Source organism: Terrapene carolina, unplaced genomic scaffold, assembly GCF_002925995.2.
Source record: "Terrapene carolina triunguis isolate 2854851 unplaced genomic scaffold, T_m_triunguis-2.0 Scaffold113, whole genome shotgun sequence".
NCBI lineage: Eukaryota > Metazoa > Chordata > Testudines > Emydidae > Terrapene > Terrapene triunguis.
Genome location: NW_020664464.1, coordinates 10,028,208 through 10,045,876, shown reverse-complemented (window position 1 = coordinate 10,045,876; position 17,669 = coordinate 10,028,208). Strand labels below are relative to the sequence as shown.

At 40.3% G+C, this 17,669-nt stretch overlaps 1 protein-coding gene across 1 annotated transcript in view; it reads right to left on the bottom strand.

The window, feature by feature from the left end:
- Positions 1–1,539: 1,539 nt before the first annotated feature.
- Positions 1,540–17,669, bottom strand: part of PRUNE2 (prune homolog 2 with BCH domain) — a 143,372-nt gene continuing 127,242 nt past the window's right edge. The window contains exons 12-18 of the mRNA XM_026652403.1: positions 13,593–13,724; positions 13,344–13,430; positions 11,170–11,268; positions 9,129–9,164; positions 8,547–8,585; positions 6,154–6,201; positions 1,540–1,679 (exon numbers count right to left, since the gene is read on the bottom strand). Of these exons, the coding sequence (XP_026508188.1) occupies positions 1,646–1,679; positions 6,154–6,201; positions 8,547–8,585; positions 9,129–9,164; positions 11,170–11,268; positions 13,344–13,430; positions 13,593–13,724 (475 nt within the window). The 3' untranslated portion in view covers positions 1,540–1,645. The remainder of the gene's footprint in view (positions 1,680–6,153; positions 6,202–8,546; positions 8,586–9,128; positions 9,165–11,169; positions 11,269–13,343; positions 13,431–13,592; positions 13,725–17,669) is intronic.

Sequence of the window (17,669 nt, the reverse complement as noted above, 5' to 3'; positions counted from 1 at the left end):
GACCTATTAGCACAACATTGAAACTGTTAAAGAGCCATTCAAGTGGTAATGAAGCCATTTAACAGGCATTTGCCAACCCCCAGGTATATACTATCAGTTTCTGAATTTACTGACAAAAACAGTTGTGCATTAATGTAATATTTACTTTACTCAGAACATGTTAGTCTACAGGACCTTAGTTTAAAATTTGCTTTAAAAATAGTTCATTAGTGTGTTGCTGAAGATTATAAAATCACATCTCTAAAAAATCCTTGCATAGATTTTTAGATGCACAGTCTGAGTATTCATTTTTAGCCTTAAATACTTGGATCTTCAGACATATAGTTTTTTAAATAAATCCTTCAAAAGACCACCCTTACCTAAAATACACATGCGAGCCCGGGCTACCGTCGGGCATAGGGGCACTAGTTTAATAATACTGCATAGGGCCCCATAAATCCTAAGGATGGCCCTGCATTCTGTTATGCAAATACAGTGGTCACCATTAGAAAAAATCAACACTTACCCATAACCACCACACCAAGTATTTCCCATGTTTAGCACACGGCCATGCTGTAGTGTCTTACATACCAGAATGTGGTACAGCGGCTGTGAATAAATGTTATTTTGGGGGGGTGGGGGTTATTTTCTGGTGAGTACTCTTGCTACATAACTCAAATTGCTTTTCAATCATTATTTTACTGATATAAAATATACTCTCAGAATATTTTGATATCAGCATTTAATGATCATGGCACCACGCTATGGATTTGTATATTTTATCTAGCACTTTGAGGATTTTCTATGTTAATACTACAAACATAGAATAATCAGCCTGTATTACTTGAGCTAAAGATGCCATTTTGAATTATCACAGTTTTAGATATACTGAGTTTGCGTCTTTTAATTTTTCCAACACTGTTAGGTCATGAGATAATCATTTAGAGGATTAATCACTTTTAAAAAAAGACTGACATTAAAAAATAAAAACACTGAACTCAATTACTAAAATAAAATTTTCAATTAGTTATTTTCTCTCTGAGAAATCTCTTTAATGACTCAAATATTTATTAAAAAATTAGACTTCTCTCTGGCCAAGCAAATGATTATGTAATGTTATCAGTAGCACAACCTGAACAAGTAGCGTTTCACAGACAGCAAGAGGTATCAACACAGTCAGAGAAAAATATGCAGCATCTCTAGAAGTATTTTAAACAGTAGTGTTATAGCCAGTCTGTGAAACAAACTAAGCTAAGTGTTTATTGTAATAATACCACTTTGTTAAGCTAGGCGTAAATGTTAAAATACTGAAGACAAAACATAACTACTCCGTTGTGAGAGTTCCACTGAATTACCCATGAGGCACACATTGTTGGTTAACTCTGATATTTTTAAATTAAAAACATACACAGTTACATAAAACAATGCTAAATTAAATCTATTTTCTTATTGCAAATGATACTTCTGAAGATAATCTACAAAGTGAGAGCCAAAGCCTGCAGCCTCTATGGCAACAGGGTCGGGCCCTTAGCTTTCTTCAGAAATTCTGAACAGCACGGAGCTAATCATAAAACTAAAGGAAATGAACCAAACTGTCCCTTCCTCCATGGCCTTCTGTGTCAGGGAGACAGATCCAGACAACCCCTCTTCTTCAAGTGCCTGGAAGTTATGGTTTTTCTTTTTGCAGCGTCACATCAAGTCTTTAAAATAAACAAAACAATAAGTCAATGCTATGCAACACATTGCTACTTCTTTTCCCAGTCTTGAGGTTCCAGTCCTGCAGTGTGCTGAGCACTCTCATTGACTTCAATGCTCCAGTGTTAAATACTTAGGGCCCAAAGGGACTGTCTAAACTATCTTGCTTCTACTTAATATGGAAAAATTAAAGGCCTGATGCTGCTCCCTTTGTTGTCAATTGCCAAATTCTCTTTGATTGAGGTAGGAGTAGAATTGGGCCCTAAGTGTGTGTGGAGGGGTGGAGGGAGGAGAGAGGGGGAACTAGGCTACACAATGGCTTCATTAAGGATGTATCCAGAAACACTTTTTTGCCATCCATCTCAAAGAAGCACTCACAGCAATGTGGGCATATTTACTGGAATTTAAAATAAACTTGCAATGCAGACACGCAATATCCTGCCAGCACAGATGGGCAACTCATCCATTTGCTCGAGCACGTTGATTACGGAAATCTTATATATACTATGTGGAGTTAATTATATACTTAAAAATGGAAATGAATGTAGATTTATACACCTCTACCCCGATATAACGTGACCCGATATAACACTAATTCAGATATAACATGGTAAAGCAGTGCTCTGGGGGGGCGGAGCTGCGCACTCCGGTGGATCAAAGCAAGTTCGATATAACGCAGTTTCAGCTATAACGCGATAAGATTTTTTGGCTCCCGAGGACAGCGTTATATTGGGGTAGAGGTGTATTTGCACTATATCATTTTAAAGCAGAGAGCTAGATTCCTTAAAGGAATAATATGGAGACATTATTTATGGAACTTTCTGCCATGAAAATGAAGAAATGTCTAGACTAATGGTTATTCCCAAATGTCAATATTTGTAGAAAGCCAATGTTTTCTCCATGCTGAAATGCATTAATGTCTACTGTACCTCTATGTGCCATTTTCCATAAATATATTTTAAAAAGGCTTTGATCTCTAAAAATACAGCAAGGTTCATTGCAAGGGTGGACTTCCCCCTGCCATGCTTTCTGCTGCAGCCTTTGGCTACGCCCTTTGTATACATTTCTTCCTCTGAAAGGCAGGCACAGAAACCCTGGAATGGATGCTTCTACCACCATTAACTCCTGTATGGCTGGTGAATGAGAATTCTCTTGGGTCCCTGAGAGACCTACCATGGACAGCAGAAGTTCCCCATATCCAACCCATCCTCCTACCCCCTGAATGTGCCCCCTGCCCAACCTCTGGTTGTGCCCTGGCCCTGCAGTGTTCTTTAGGAAGGAAGCGTCATAGATTTGGGATGTGAGAAGTATCCTGTGAAGCTCTTGTTCATTCCATGTCCCTGTTTCCATCCCACACAGCTTTGCTCCCCTCTATCTTTGCAAATGGAGAAGAGAATCAGGGCACCAGTAATCAGCAACACACCTGTCTGTAAGTGATGCTGTTTCTAATTGTAATAAGAGTAGCATTTATTAGTTAAAATTAAAAATCTGGAAAATATCTCCCCATTATGCCTTCAATGAATCCATCCCCCAGTTTCATTGGTATTCTTTAGAATAAGGAGCTACCACCACATTAGATCATTATTTTTCTTTGTAGAATACAGAGCTGCTGTAAAGCTCTCCTGGAGGCATACTGCATATTTATGTTCCCACAAGATCAGTATTGTTTTTAAAACATGCAAAATGCTTCAGCGTACTGAATACTTGGTTTAAAGAAAAAAAAAAAAGTTGTCATTCAAACCACAAAACAGAAAACATGAGAGCACACCACCAGACAAAAGCCTTGCAAATGGATATAAAGAAAAAAACCACAATAAGCTAAGGGTCTGGGCAGACTCCAGAGAGGTTTCAGCAGAAAGGATATTGAACAGATTTGTGTAAAGCTATCAATGTCAATGAGAGGGTGTTTATAGGTGAAAACTGATTTTTGCAAGAATTTATGATTATGAACAAGGGTGAATTTTTGCCATTTTGGAAAATGGACACACATTTTTTTGGCATGAGAAATAGCAAGAGTTCAGCTCAGAATTCATCCCAAATGTTCACACATTAGACCCAATGAAAATTCGATGTTCTCATCGATGAACTGTGTCATTTTTGCTGCAAAACCATCTTTTGCTTTTGTGGAAAACAGAAAAATTGGTGATGCCATAATATTTTTTTGCTTTTTTGTCAAACCTCATGATTATTTTTAAAATCTGTTTTGGTAGTGGTACACATTTTTTTCACAGAGCTCCAAGACTGAGGCTATGTCTACACTACGGACCTTACAGCGGCACAGCTATACTGCTACAGTTGTGTCGCTGTAAGATCTCCCGTGTAGCCGCTCTTTGCTGGCAGGAGAGAGCTCTCCTGCCAGCATAATTAAACCACACCCAATGAGCAGTGTTAGCTATGTCAGCAGGAGAACCTCTCCTGCCACCATAGCACTGTCCACACCAGCACTTTCACCGGTGAAACGTATGTCGGTCAGGGAGGTGTTTTTTCACATCCATGGTCGACAAAAGTTTTACTGACAAAAGTGGTAGTATAGACAAAGTCTAAGTCTTAATGAGGTATCCTATGCCTGGGGAAGAAAAAAAGATGGGCATGTATTTTAATAGGTGGACAGGCCTGCATGCCAGGGTTCTATTCTTGGTTCTGCCACAGATACCAGGTACGACCTTGAGACAGTTTAAAGTAGTTTTATTCTGAAAAGCGACTTTATAAAAATGGTTCCTCCTTATTCCACATATCAGTTCTCCATGGGAAGTCAGAGTCCTATTTGCTTGCTTATTTATAATTGTGCTACTAACAGAACAGAATTTTTCAATGAATCAGTAATGCTTCCAGAATTAGGAACTAACACCTAGGGAGTGCTGTTTTGTATAACAGAGACCCATTTTTTGTTTGATGTGATTTAAAATGAGCTTAATACAATATTTTGATATATATAATTAGTCCAAAGTGAAACAGTGAAAGCAATGTTAGGGTAAATGGTTCACCAGCTGATAGGTACTGGAAGTCAATGGAACTGTACAAAGTATTTATATCTACACTAACATCTTCATAATTTTTTTTTTGCATTTTTTTTAATTTTGGAAAATTTTTCCATTTTCTTGATTTTAATTTTTAAAATTGACATTTTGGGGGGGAAACCCTTTAAAATTTGGAATTTTCTTTCAATAAAGATTGGTTTTCACAATGAAACATTGTAAAACTTAATTGAAAAGCAACATTGTGGGACCATGAAGCTGCCCAAAATGAATTTGCAGAATTTTAACTGAAATTTCACACACAAAATTCTTGCATGGCCCAAGTGGTTATTTTAAGAGTAGAATCTATATTTTCCCCGAATTATACAGCTGAATAAAAAAACTCAGTGACAATAATGAAAAGTCCCATTATTCCCTGTTTTGGCACATTTCCAACTCGTTCTAGACAAGATCATGATGTTATAATTCACCTTTAGTACCGGGCAGCAGCTGTTGTGCTGCCCCTGGAGCAGTCTGAAGGGGACATTGTGACCCTGAGTGTCCCAACCTCCATCCTGGTCTTCCCAGTGCTCTGGGGAAGCTATTAAACTGTGCTGGGTCTATCCTTGGTGCAGTATTATAACACACTGCTACACAGCCCAGTGCACTGGGTGGGTATAGCCAAGGATCTACTCATAATGCACCCCTTCCCACCCACCTGTGCAGGTGAGGCACATAGCAGCTCTGTGGAACCTGCTGTCCATCACTGGCTGCTATCAATGACAGGAATTGGCAGTGCAAGAAAGAACCTTACATGCCTTACACACTTTTGCAGCAACACAGGATGGGCCGCAGTCTTACCCTCAGCTCGCCTGCTTCGGTTATGAGGTGGCTTTAGGAGCCGTGTGCCAAAATACTGCCTCCATGTTAACAACTGTGACTGATTATTGAACTGCTCCCATTACTCAAAGTCCAATTTTGGGAAGGAGGGGCATAAACACACTGGAAATGAAGTCAGGGATTGCTGTGAAGGACATCAAGAAAAGAAGGGAATTTAGAGCCTGATCCAGAGCTCATTAAAATAAATGGAATGACTCCCATTTACTTCAATGAGCTTTGAAGCAGAAGCTTGGAATGTGCCACTGAAAAACAAACTTGTAACTAGTGAGACATGTGCCCTTCATCGCTCCGATCACTTTATACCTTTTCCCCCAACCCCACCCACCATATGTCTTTGTTTTTTAACCTGTACAGTCATCAGGACAAGGACTGTGTTTGCCTCTGTTTGGAAAGCAGCTAGAACATTTAAAACTCCACTGCATTATAAATACGTACAATGCAATCATCTTGAGTGCAGCAATGAAACACCATTTTTTCTGTTTGAACGCCCTGGATTAGGCTCTTAAAAAGAAAATTGAAAAGCATTTGGTTTTGCAAAAAACTATATGGAGTTTACCTAGCCCTCAGAGTCAAACTGCATGGTCATAACATTACAATATAATTGTCATTAGTTGTGAATTCTTACTCCTGCTCCATAGAAGTCATTTCCGGCTCATTTGAGAGGCAGCTAGTTCTGGGTTCAAGAGAAAATAGGCAGCAGTAAACATTTTCTCTGCATTTCTCTCTCTTTAAAATATGAAATTATATTTTGGGATGTAACTAACTGTAGTGAGTACTGGTGATTGGGCAATAACATAAAACAATGTTAACATGAATGTAACAGTTCAGTGTGTATGACATTACACTGATTAACGCAGAGGAGTCTTTTTATGGCTATTTCCTTAGAACATATTTGACTGTGGATGGGACATGTACTACAAACAGACTCTGTACACCTAACAATAATGTCCCCACGTGCCTCTCCAGTCCCACCCTGCACTTCCTGTGCTATAATTTGCAACCTACACAGGAAAGGTTATTAACAAGATAGCAATTTTCTCCCATGCAGTGTTCCTTCTCAGGTATCCTGATTTATTTGGCACATACAGAATGCTGACAGCCCACAGAAGGATGTTTTGAATAGAATGGATGCAGTCCCATGTCTCACCGTGTTCTTCTTCTGTCCCTGTTTTTAGGTGTCTGGGTAAATCCCTGATGTCACCTGCCCACAAATGTCAGATATTTGCTGTTTACAAGGGAGATTTAAATGTGAGTTTTTGCTACAGGCACTGAGTCAGTCAAGTTTCTCCAGGACTAACAGCTGGTGTATATAAGGTGAATACAAGTATTTTGGATTTTTTACGTCTCCTTTCTCTTCTGTGGCTATATAGGCTGAATTCTCAAAAGAATTTGATGGGAATGTCTGACCACAAATGAGGAGGCATCAGGAATCAATACAACAGACACAAAACTGCATGGCTGAAAATGTAAACTGCATAAAGCAAAAGAAGGAGACTGAAGAGAATCTTCAAAAACAGTGGCTCGTTCCAAAAAAGTAGGGAAAGAAGTCAGATAGGACCTGCAGATGCAACCCCCTTCTTCAGAGACCTTATGACTAATGTGCACAGAAAAAATATACTTTACAAAAAAAATACAGTATAATATATCTTTTGGTGTAGCACTGGAATAACAGTTTAATCATCTAAAGGGCAATTTGAATTAATGTCTTTGATAAATTTTAACTTCTTCAAAAATGGCAGTGTTGAGCCATCTATAGTTATGAATCTGAAATGGAAAACCAGGATTGTATTTTAAGGCTGTGCTGGCTAAAGCTCATGCAGTTAATTCAAGACTCATTTGCCCCAGAATACTGCAAAATTGCTTTATCCCAGATAAAATCTGGAACTGGCCACATTTTAAAAGTTTTTGTCATCATAGTATCCACTCTCATTACCCATAACTTGGTGAAAGTGAAGTGTTGTGTGTCTCTATCTAGGGATTTCTACAGTGCTCTTCTTCCATACTGTCTGAGTGTGTCTTAGGGTCAAAGCAAAGGCATGGGAGCCAGAAGGATACTTGGGTCTGATCCCCAGCTGAACTACTGACTTACTGTGTACCCAGTTGAAGGTATGTCAGTCAACCCATCTGGCAATTTGACTACATCATGGCCCAGTTTAACTGAGTAAATCAGTGTAATTTTTTGTTTCTGAAAAGTGTCCACACTGGATGCTGGAGTAAGTCATCTAATGAGTGGGGTAGGTGGAGTGCTTAAGGAACTACTCTAAAGGACTGATCAGCAGGGATCCTAGAAATCAGTTTGCCGCAGAAAAATGTGGAATTTGCGTTTTCACAGAGAATCTTTTAGTTTTTACATTTTGTGAAAAACTAAAAACATATACAGCAGAACCCTGTTTATCTGAGGCTCCATGATCCGGTTCTCCATATTAACCAAACCGGGGCTGACAGCTTGAGCCCCGCCATGTGGGGCTGACCCTGGTCCCAATTAGACCAGATAAACGGGGTTCAATAAACCATTGTGTTCAACTGATACCTATATATATTGTGTCTAGGGAAACTAAACTTCAGCGTTTCATTTTAATCACAGAAAAATGTGGGGTTTTATATTTTTTTATTGGAGAAACTGGGTTTTTTTTATCACAGAAAACTAGGTCCCTGCTGGTCAGGCACTCACTGACGTCAACAGCAAAATCTTTGTGAGAGAGGAGGAAATGGATTCTCAAATGTGGCATCCTTATACAGTAATTCAGATTATGATTTGCAGTGCTTAATTTGTAATGAAAGAGGTGCTGGGGCTCAAGTAATTAGGTGTCAGGGCTCAAGCAATTTTTTTTACATTCATAACTGATGCAGCAAGCCCAGAGGTGCTGGGGCTATCGAATGCCAAACCTAGAGGTACCGGGACTCAGCCCTGAAGCACTGATGATCTCATTGCAGAGGCAAACATAATGTGGTTTCACCCAATCCATTCCTGTAAACCAAATGAACGTAATGCCAGCAGCTAGCTGAAAACTGTCTTACTTAGCTGTTTCTGATGCTTCCCTCAGCTCTTCATCCAGTCTGCGTGAGTAAAAGTTATTGATGTCGAGAAGAAACAAAGAAGAAGCAAGCAGAGCATAAGAGAGAAGCAGAGCAATAGCAAAGCAAAGAACAAGGTACATGCTTCTAAAATAGTCACTCCATTTTCTGCACTTCCCTAGCGTTCTTCTATTCAATATTCGTCATTTCTGCCTGTTCAGTTTTACCCTCTTTTACTCTGTAACTCCTTGTTGAGCTCATCTGGAGGCAGACACATAAAAGTAGCAGGGGTTTGAGGCATGCTCTCTGTATGAAGCTGAAAACATTCCATTGCTTTACCAGATACAATTAAATTAGCTGCAGCCTCGGCCAAGTCAAGGATTTTTCCAGTTTAGTAGGTTTTAGTTGCAAAGGAGGTTGATCTCAACAGCTCGAAGGGGGAAGTAAGACAGGAAATTACATACAAGCAAATGCACAGGAAACCTCTCTCAATCAGCTGTTGAGGTCACCTGTATGTGAAAGGCTGTTTCACACATGTTCACTCCATTATGGACAGTAGCATGAGCTGCAGAGTAAGAGTTTTACCTCATTCTTCTCTTAAAACACTTCTCTTCATCATACCTTACAAGATAAAAGTGAATGAAGGGGAAACATCTATAAATTCAAATAATATAGAAGTAGAAAAATGAGCAAACTTTATTTCACTGTTGTCCTCAATTAAAAACCAAACCAAACCCCAAAACAATATCCTAATCTATTTTGAACACCTCCTGATTAAAAACAAAACAAGAAAAAAACTGGCATGAATCCATCTTTTGTCCATGGGTCCAGCAGACTTGTTATTGGTTAAGGGGCAAACCCTGCACTAGTCAACAAAGGAACCAGGATGCTAACTGTTGCATTCTCTGCTATATTAATTCTTCTAATCAGAGCAGGATTATTCATGGCAGGCAGGGAAGAGGCAAACTGGAGCACAGTATACTGCTCTTTTTGCTGCTGACAGCAGCATATGCACTCACAGCCTGGGATGCAAGATACATCTCCTGGCCCCTCAGAACACACCCCTTGTACAGCTACAGAAACATGTACAGGAAAAGTAGGGAGGGGGAAAAAAAGACAAGGGGAATGACAATGACTTAAAAAAGGATCAAAGAGGGAGGGACGAGAAAGATGCCATGAAGTACAGAAGGAGAAAGGAAAGAAAGAAAAAATAAAAGAGAAAGGGTTGAGGACATTTGTAGAGAGCATTTGCATTTCTAGGACATTAATCCATTTCAACTTCTTCAGATCAAAAACTGCCCGCTGAGTATTATAACTACTCCTCATCAACACATTTATCCTGCCAGTAAAGTAGTTGCACAGACAATGAAATATCCTCTATCTGTGCATCATCTTACTCCCCAGAACATCCTTCCTCAATTGCACTGAACTGTCTTTACCAGTATCACTATGCTTTCCAGAGCTATTGAATCTGAGGCGCTTGCATGTCTCAAAACAGCTCATTTTCTGCCCCCTGCAGCCATATGTTTTATAAATGCAATTGAAAGCTGTTTGTTAAAGCTATGGTCTAGATTGAGGCATTTTTGTATGCATCTCTGACATCTACACTGAATAGCTTGTGAAATATAGGACAGCATCCATACTCATCTCAGACTGTCACCTACTGCAGAACTGAAAACGAGGGAGAGGCTGAAATTATTTAGTAAGATTAAAAAACTTGGAAGTCAATCATAGTTTCTTTATGGATCATTATTGCAAAGTTACATTATCTCTGACATGCATTATTTTTTAATTCTGTGTGTCAGACATACCCGGTTTTGAACAAGGCAAAGGAAGTGTGCTAAGACCCCTTCTTTGCAAAATAAATCTTCACAAAGGGAAGAGTATGTACACCCCAGTGTGAAGAACCTTTTTTTTAGAGATGTCACAAGCACCTCTAACCAGGGCAGGTATTTCCTTGCTTGCCCCACTACTACTTATGGAAGCAATATGGTTTTCTTGCCAAGCTAATTGCAGTTTCCCATTTTTAATGATTTGAGAAAAGATAATAGGTGAGCCCCAGGGCTTTCACTGTGCAAAAGATAGTGATCTTATCAACTGGCTATCTTTGAATTATTGCTTCCATCCTAAATGCAGTAAGATTAAAGACAAAAAGCACAGTAAGACTTAACTGCAGAGCAATCATTCAAAATGTACTGTGATACTCATTAAAGGATTAAGCTTTCCTGTCCTGCCTTCAGGTTATGATTAGTGAATGAAGAGTTTGTTTTGATTAGATAATAACTCTTTCTTGTGTTTGACTGAATGCTTTACTGCTTCAGAGTGGGATGGAGTTCTTGTGGAACCAGGCAAAACTGGAATTGGCTCACTCCTGCTCGTGCAGCCAAATTAGTGCTGACTCTTAATAATTCTTAATAAAAAATAAAGTTTTCTAACTCCCGTATAGGCTCTTGAATATTAGCCCTCCAATCCAAACATCATAAATAATCATGTCACTCCATGTGAAATGGGATTTAGAAGCAAAATCTGGTCACAGTTCAGGCTTCCAAATAACAATACCTTGCTTGGATGATGGTAACATTTTTCACCAGTATAAGTACATTCTTTCTTATTATGCTTCACTTACTTGACAATACTCTCTGGTATGTGTACATATTCCATTGGAATCAGATCACTGAGTTCTGCCAATGTGCCAACATACTGGATCTTGCTGCTGAATTTCGAACTGAAACACAGAAATGTCACAGATGATTTCATTTCCCCCCTTCACAATCTCACACTTAAAGAAAACATAGGGGGTGGAGCCTTCCCTTTTGTTGTGAGTGCTCACTGAGGGATTACCTGATTATAAAATGGCCATACCGGCTCAGACCAAAGGTCATCTAGCCCAGTATCCTGTCTTCCAACAGTGGCCAATGCCAGGTGCCCCAGAGGGAATGAACAGAAGAGGTAATCATCAAGTGATCCATCCCCTTTCACCCATTCCCAGCTTCTGGCAAACAGAGGCTAGGGACACCATCCCTGCCCATCCTGCCTAATAGCCATTGATGGACCTGTCCTCTATGAATTTATCTAGTTCTTTTTTGAACCCTGTTATAGTCTTGGCCTTCACAACATCCTCTGGCAAGGAGTTCCACAGGTTGAATGTGCATTGTGTGAAAAAATACTTCCTTTTATTTGTTTTAAATCTGCTGCCTATTAATTTCACTGGGTAATCCCTATTTCTTGTGTTATGAGAAGAAATAAATAACGCTTCCTTATTTACTTTCTCAACACCAATTATGATTTTATAGACCTCTATCATATCCTCCCTTAGTCATCTCTTTTTCCAAGCTGAAAAGTTCCAGTCTTATTAATCTCTCCTCATACAGCAGCCGTTCCATACCCCTAATCATTTTCATTGCCCTTTTCTGAACCTTTTCCAATTCCAGTATATCTTTTTTGAGATGAGGCGACCCATATGTGCATGCAGTATTCAAGATGTGGGCGTACTGTACCATGGCTTTATATAGAGGCAGTATTATATTTTCTGTCTTATTATCTATCTTCCCAACATTCTGTTTGCTTTTTTGACTGCCTCTGCATATGGATTGGATGTTTTCAGGGGACTATTCACAATGACGCCAAAATCTCTTTCTTGAGTGGTAACAGCAAATTTAGACCCCATCATTTTATATGTGTAGTTGGGATTATGTTTTCTAATATGCATTACTTTGCATTTATCAACATTGAATTCTTCTGCCATGTTGTTGCCCAGTCACCCAGTTTTGAGAGATACTTTTGTAGCTCTTCGCAGTCTGCCTGGGATTTAACTATCTTGAGTAGTTTTGTATCATCTGCAAATTTTGCCACCTCACTGTTTACTCCTTTTTCCAGATCATTTATGAATATGTTGAATAGGACTGGGCCCAGTACAGACCCCAGTGGGACACCACTATTTACCTCTCTCCATTCTGAAAACTGACCATTTATTCTTACCCTTTGTTTCCTATCTTTTAGCCAGTTACCAATCCATGAGAGAACCTTCCCTCTTATCCAATGACTGTTTACTTTGCTTAAGAGCGTTTGATGAGGGACCTTGTCAAAGGCTTTCTGAAAATCTAAATACACTATATCCACTGGATCCCCCTTGTCCACATGTTTGTTGACCCTCTCAAAGAATTCTAGTAGATTGGTGAAGCATGATTTCCCTTTACAAAAACCATGTTGACTCTTCCCCAACAAATTATGTTCTTCTACGTGTCTGACAATGTTGTTCTTTACTATAGTTTCAACCAGCATTTACAAGGAAACTGAGGATAAAGGCCTGTTTTCATTTTCATCTTCAGGCTGGATGTGCTGCTCAGTCATTGCTCTCTGGCTTTTTTAAAGTGCCGATCAGGAGCTTGACCACGGTACAATAAGTTATTAAGTAATCTACATCAGGAGTTTTCTTACTAAGAAATTTCAATAAAACACCCACTTGGGCTTTGTGCAGGGGTGATCCAAGATACCCTTAACATTTAAAAAAATGAGCATCCCACTTGTACACACAAATACAGATGTCCAATTGTGTGCCTCTGATGTATGCAATTTATTACTCCAGTTGTTCATGTGTATTAAGTTTTTGCAAATACCCGAATACATACTTCATCTTTCAGACCCTGGGAAGTGATGTGCAGGGACTTGTAAATTAAGCATGCGTCTGTGGAAGGTCATCAGGATCAAGCAAGTCCTGTGCTAAAGCCATTTCTGACCATTCATGGGCTTCTATGTTTTGAAGGACACTGAGTGAAAATAAAACTGACATGTATTACATACCTTATAAAAGGTCGCGTCACTGCTAGAATAGTTCTGATAAACCAAGAAGGGTGAACGATTATAAATGATTTCAAATTCTTCCTTAACCTAAATTGGAAAGAAAAATGCTTCAGCTTCTTAAAATAAAAATGTCACATAGAAAGACTATATGCAATCAATAATATAAAAGCAGGCTCGATAATAAGAAGTGTTAAAGGATGGCATTTAAAACAGTGTGTGTGGTCAAGGAGGAAAATATACAGTGCTCACCGTCGATCAATCATCTGATAACATTTTTTCATCCAGCCAAATCCAGGCATCTTTCTTCGTGGTGTTGCTCCATTCAAGTAAACAATCATATAGTCTTCAGCTACCATCAGCTCTAAGGTACTTATTACATATCTGATTGGAGAATAAAAGCCTGTGAGTAAACAATCTTTTATCCATTTATCCCTAATCAAAACCACATAATAAGGCATAAATTAATTAATACAAGCACACTTAGAATAAAACAGCATTTCATTTTGCTTTACATTAAAAGCAGACATTGACAACTGACTCAAAGCTAGTTTGTGGCAGCTTATCCTGCAAGCTATAAACATATCTTCAGCTTCAGAAAAATGTAGTTTCCTTAGGAAAACTTCCTTTCAGAAAGTGAGTCTGGAACACTTCCAACATTACGGGTGGGGTTTTTACTCCATTTAAGCGCATTATGCCAACAGAGTCAACAAGGGAGACCATGATAATTAAATTCCAAGTGGTGCTGAGATCTAACTAGGGCAGACAAAGAGAAACTTAGCTTCATCATTAGTCATTGGCATGTTTACGAGGGAAAATAAGACCAAAAAAAAGGAACATAAAGACACTTAGTTGTAATTCTTGTTCTTAGAAGATGCAACAGATCCCATCTCCTGAGTCTGTGAGTGACGGGTATTACCAAGCTTTTGAATTCCAAAACTATTAAACCAGCTAGGAGGCAGTGTGAACCTACCTGCTTCTGCTGAGGGGATAGAATACCCCTCAGTACTTCTAACCATAGGGTCCTTTTTTTAACATAAAAATCCTTGAGGCATACATAATACTAATATGAATTCCCAACCCTGCAATAGTTTATGACAGGACTGCACTCTTTGTTGGCCAGATTCACCCCCATGGGAGTAGCCACTAACAGGGCAATTTAAATTCTGGTCTTGTCTCCACAGAAGTATATGATCACCTCCCTCCCCCCCCACCCCCCGACCCCATTAGGTCTCATCCAGCTCTGCAACATTGATGCCACTGGTAGAAAGGCTGAGCACATTTTCAGAGTCTTTGCCTTTGAGAGAGGAAAAAGTTGATGAACGACCTTCAGAAATGGGATGTGTGTTGTGCCTAAACATAGCATCTTCCATTAAAGGCCTTGTTATCACCAGAACAGCCTAAAGCCTGGGCAATCTGCTGAAATGTTTGTTAGAAGCCTGTAGACATTAGCAGAACACAGCAACTTTGCTCTGAAATAGTTAGAAATTGGCTTATACCCTGAAGCATGAAGTTTAATATCCCTTCCAAAAATTTTTGGACTCCACCATCCAGCCCCAGGGCTGTGTCTGTACAAAAATGGCAGGGGAACCTCTACCTGTGTATTTAATGGGCCTCATCACTATTGTTTTTGAGCACCTCACAGTCTACTCTCCTCCTTTAAATCCTTTCTTAAAATATTGTTCTTCCAAACAAGAATCTGAAGCCCAGTTCTCACCTCCAGGAAGTGCTTGTAATCCCATTTTAAATAAATATAAGGATACATTAATTAAATTAAATGCATGGAACTATCCAGACTAGTGTAAGGGCTTGGCTACACTCGGGACTTCACAGCGCTGCCACGGCAGCGCTGTGAAGCGCGAGTGTAGTCGCGCCGCCAGCACTGCGAGAGAGCTCTCGCAGCGCTGTATGTACTCCACCTCTCCGAGGGGAGTAGCTTGCAGCGCTACGAGCGAGCGTGCAGCGCTGCAGGCACTGATTACACTGGTGCTTTACAGCATTGTACTCGCTGCGCTCAGGGGTGTGTTTTTTCACACACCTGAGCGCAGTAAGTTGCAGCGCTGTACAGCGCCAGTGTAGCCAAAGCCTCAGACTTCATTACTGATTCACAGTACCTTTTATTGCCTCTCTTTCCTTTTGCATTTGTATATTGTCTACTTAGGCCTCGATCCTGCAAAGACTCATACAGATGTTGAACTTTTATGCACTGTGAGTAATCCTGTGGAATTTAAAGCTGCTCTCTCATTGCAGTGAATCATCAGCGGGATTACTCACAATGCAAAAGGTTAAGCATGCGAGGTAAGTCTTTGTGGGACTGGGACCATGGAGAAGGGAGCAAGTCTTTTTATGTGTATAAAATGCAGAGGGTTGGTGGGTACTATACAAATAGTCAATCATAATAAACATCAAGAATAAAAAGAGAGTGATTTATAGATTTTTAAGACTAGAGATGACCATTATGATCATCTAGTCTGACCTTCTGCATAACACAAGCCATAGAATTTCACCTAGTAATTTCTGAAGTGGAGAGACTGATTCCTCCCTGTTTCCATAAGTGAACGCTACTGAGATCAATAACATGGCTGAATTACAGAAATTGCCATTTTAGGAAAAAATAGCCACCCTTATGATGCCTGGCTCCTCATCTACCTCGTGAGAATGAAAGGTTTGTTTTTTCTTCTTTTTTCTTTTTAATAAAATAAATCATGGGTGAAAGGAAATGTCTTAGTGACTGGAGAGATTCTTCTGCAATGCTCTACTTGAGTTTGAAAGCACAAACTCTCTCTTCAGACTTCAGCAAATAATTTTAGCAGGTTGTGGACTGATTCTTGTGTGGAACTTGTAATTGTTTGCCTCTAACATGCTGAGGATTAAGCAACTGCAGCTGAGACAGCAGGCACTTCAGTCTGGGTCTGCAGCATCGCAGGGAAGGGCATCAGCAGCTGCTGTCTCCTGTGCTTTGGATCTTGGCCCAGACTCTCACTATCCAACCGGATTTGTCAAGGTGACAAATTGATGACAGAAAGCTTTGATGACCCACAGGGCATCGTAACCGCAGTAGGTAAAATATGTAAACAACTAAATGCACAATTGCTGGTCATAGATTGAAAAATCCCTGATATGGAGCTGACATCTGGAGAATACAGCATTGCAGTTGTGGGATTATCTATGCAAAGTACTTTGCTTAAGGCCAAGAAGTGCTAGATAATAAAAAGAGGGAGTGCAGGACTCCCCGAGATTCCTGATATGATTAACTAGGAAGAATTTATGCACATATATTCATAGCCTGATGTTCTAGGGATCAGTATACTGACATCTCTTTAGTTCAATGCATATACCCCTTCTTCCCCACAAACAAAATAAATGGGTGGCCAGATACTTCCTCTGTAGTTTCACTACCCTGCACCTCTGTGTATAAAGATAATACTTAGTCCTGCCATGAGAGCAGGGGACTGGACTAGACGACGTCTCGAGGTCCCTTCCAGTCCTATGATTCTATGACTTTCATTTTAAACAGGCTTGTGGGCCTTGGAGGGTCAGGCAGATTAGGATTTCAGCAGCAAAGAGAGGCAGACTGGAGACAGCTCAGGGCAGGCGTTGCCTTCTCCATCTATTTGCTGTCAGAACAAGTTGCCATTAGGAAGCAACAGAGGGTCCTGTGACACCTTTAAGACTAACAGAAGTATTGGAGCATAAGCTTTCGTGGGTGAATGCCCACTTCATCAGACGCAAGTGAGCATTCACCCACGAAAGCTTATGCTCCAATACTTCTGTTAGTCTTAAAGGTGCCACAGGACCTTCTGTTGCTTCTTACAGATTCAGACTAACACGGCTACCCCTCTGATATTTGCCATTAGGAGTTATCTTTGTTGTTAAAAATTAAAACAAAGTTGGGTTCACTCGGTCAGATTCGTATGTCCTTCCTCACTGGCAATTGCCATTCGAAGTGACTGACTCAGAAGCAGCTGGAGTCGGGAAACGGCCTAAACTTTTTGGGGCAGTGACTGCAGGGGTGCCATTTAGGGAGGGTGGCACCTGCCTCCTCCCCTGAGTTTTGTACCACATTTGGGTGAAGTTTGCAGTAGGAGGGAAGATGCTGCCCCTCCTTCCCCTGCTGCCCTGCTCCACTGCAGTCTGCAGCCGCCGCGCTGCCCCCACCTCCCCACCACGGAGCCCCCACTGGCCATGCCATTTGGGACTGGGAGCCTGCCTCCTGATATGCTATGCAGAGCTGGCCGCAGGCTGATGTTGGGGGGTTCCCCTCCTCCTACCCATCGTGTATGTGTACCCAGGTGGGCAGAGCACGCCCCTCACCCCAGCTCCTGCCCC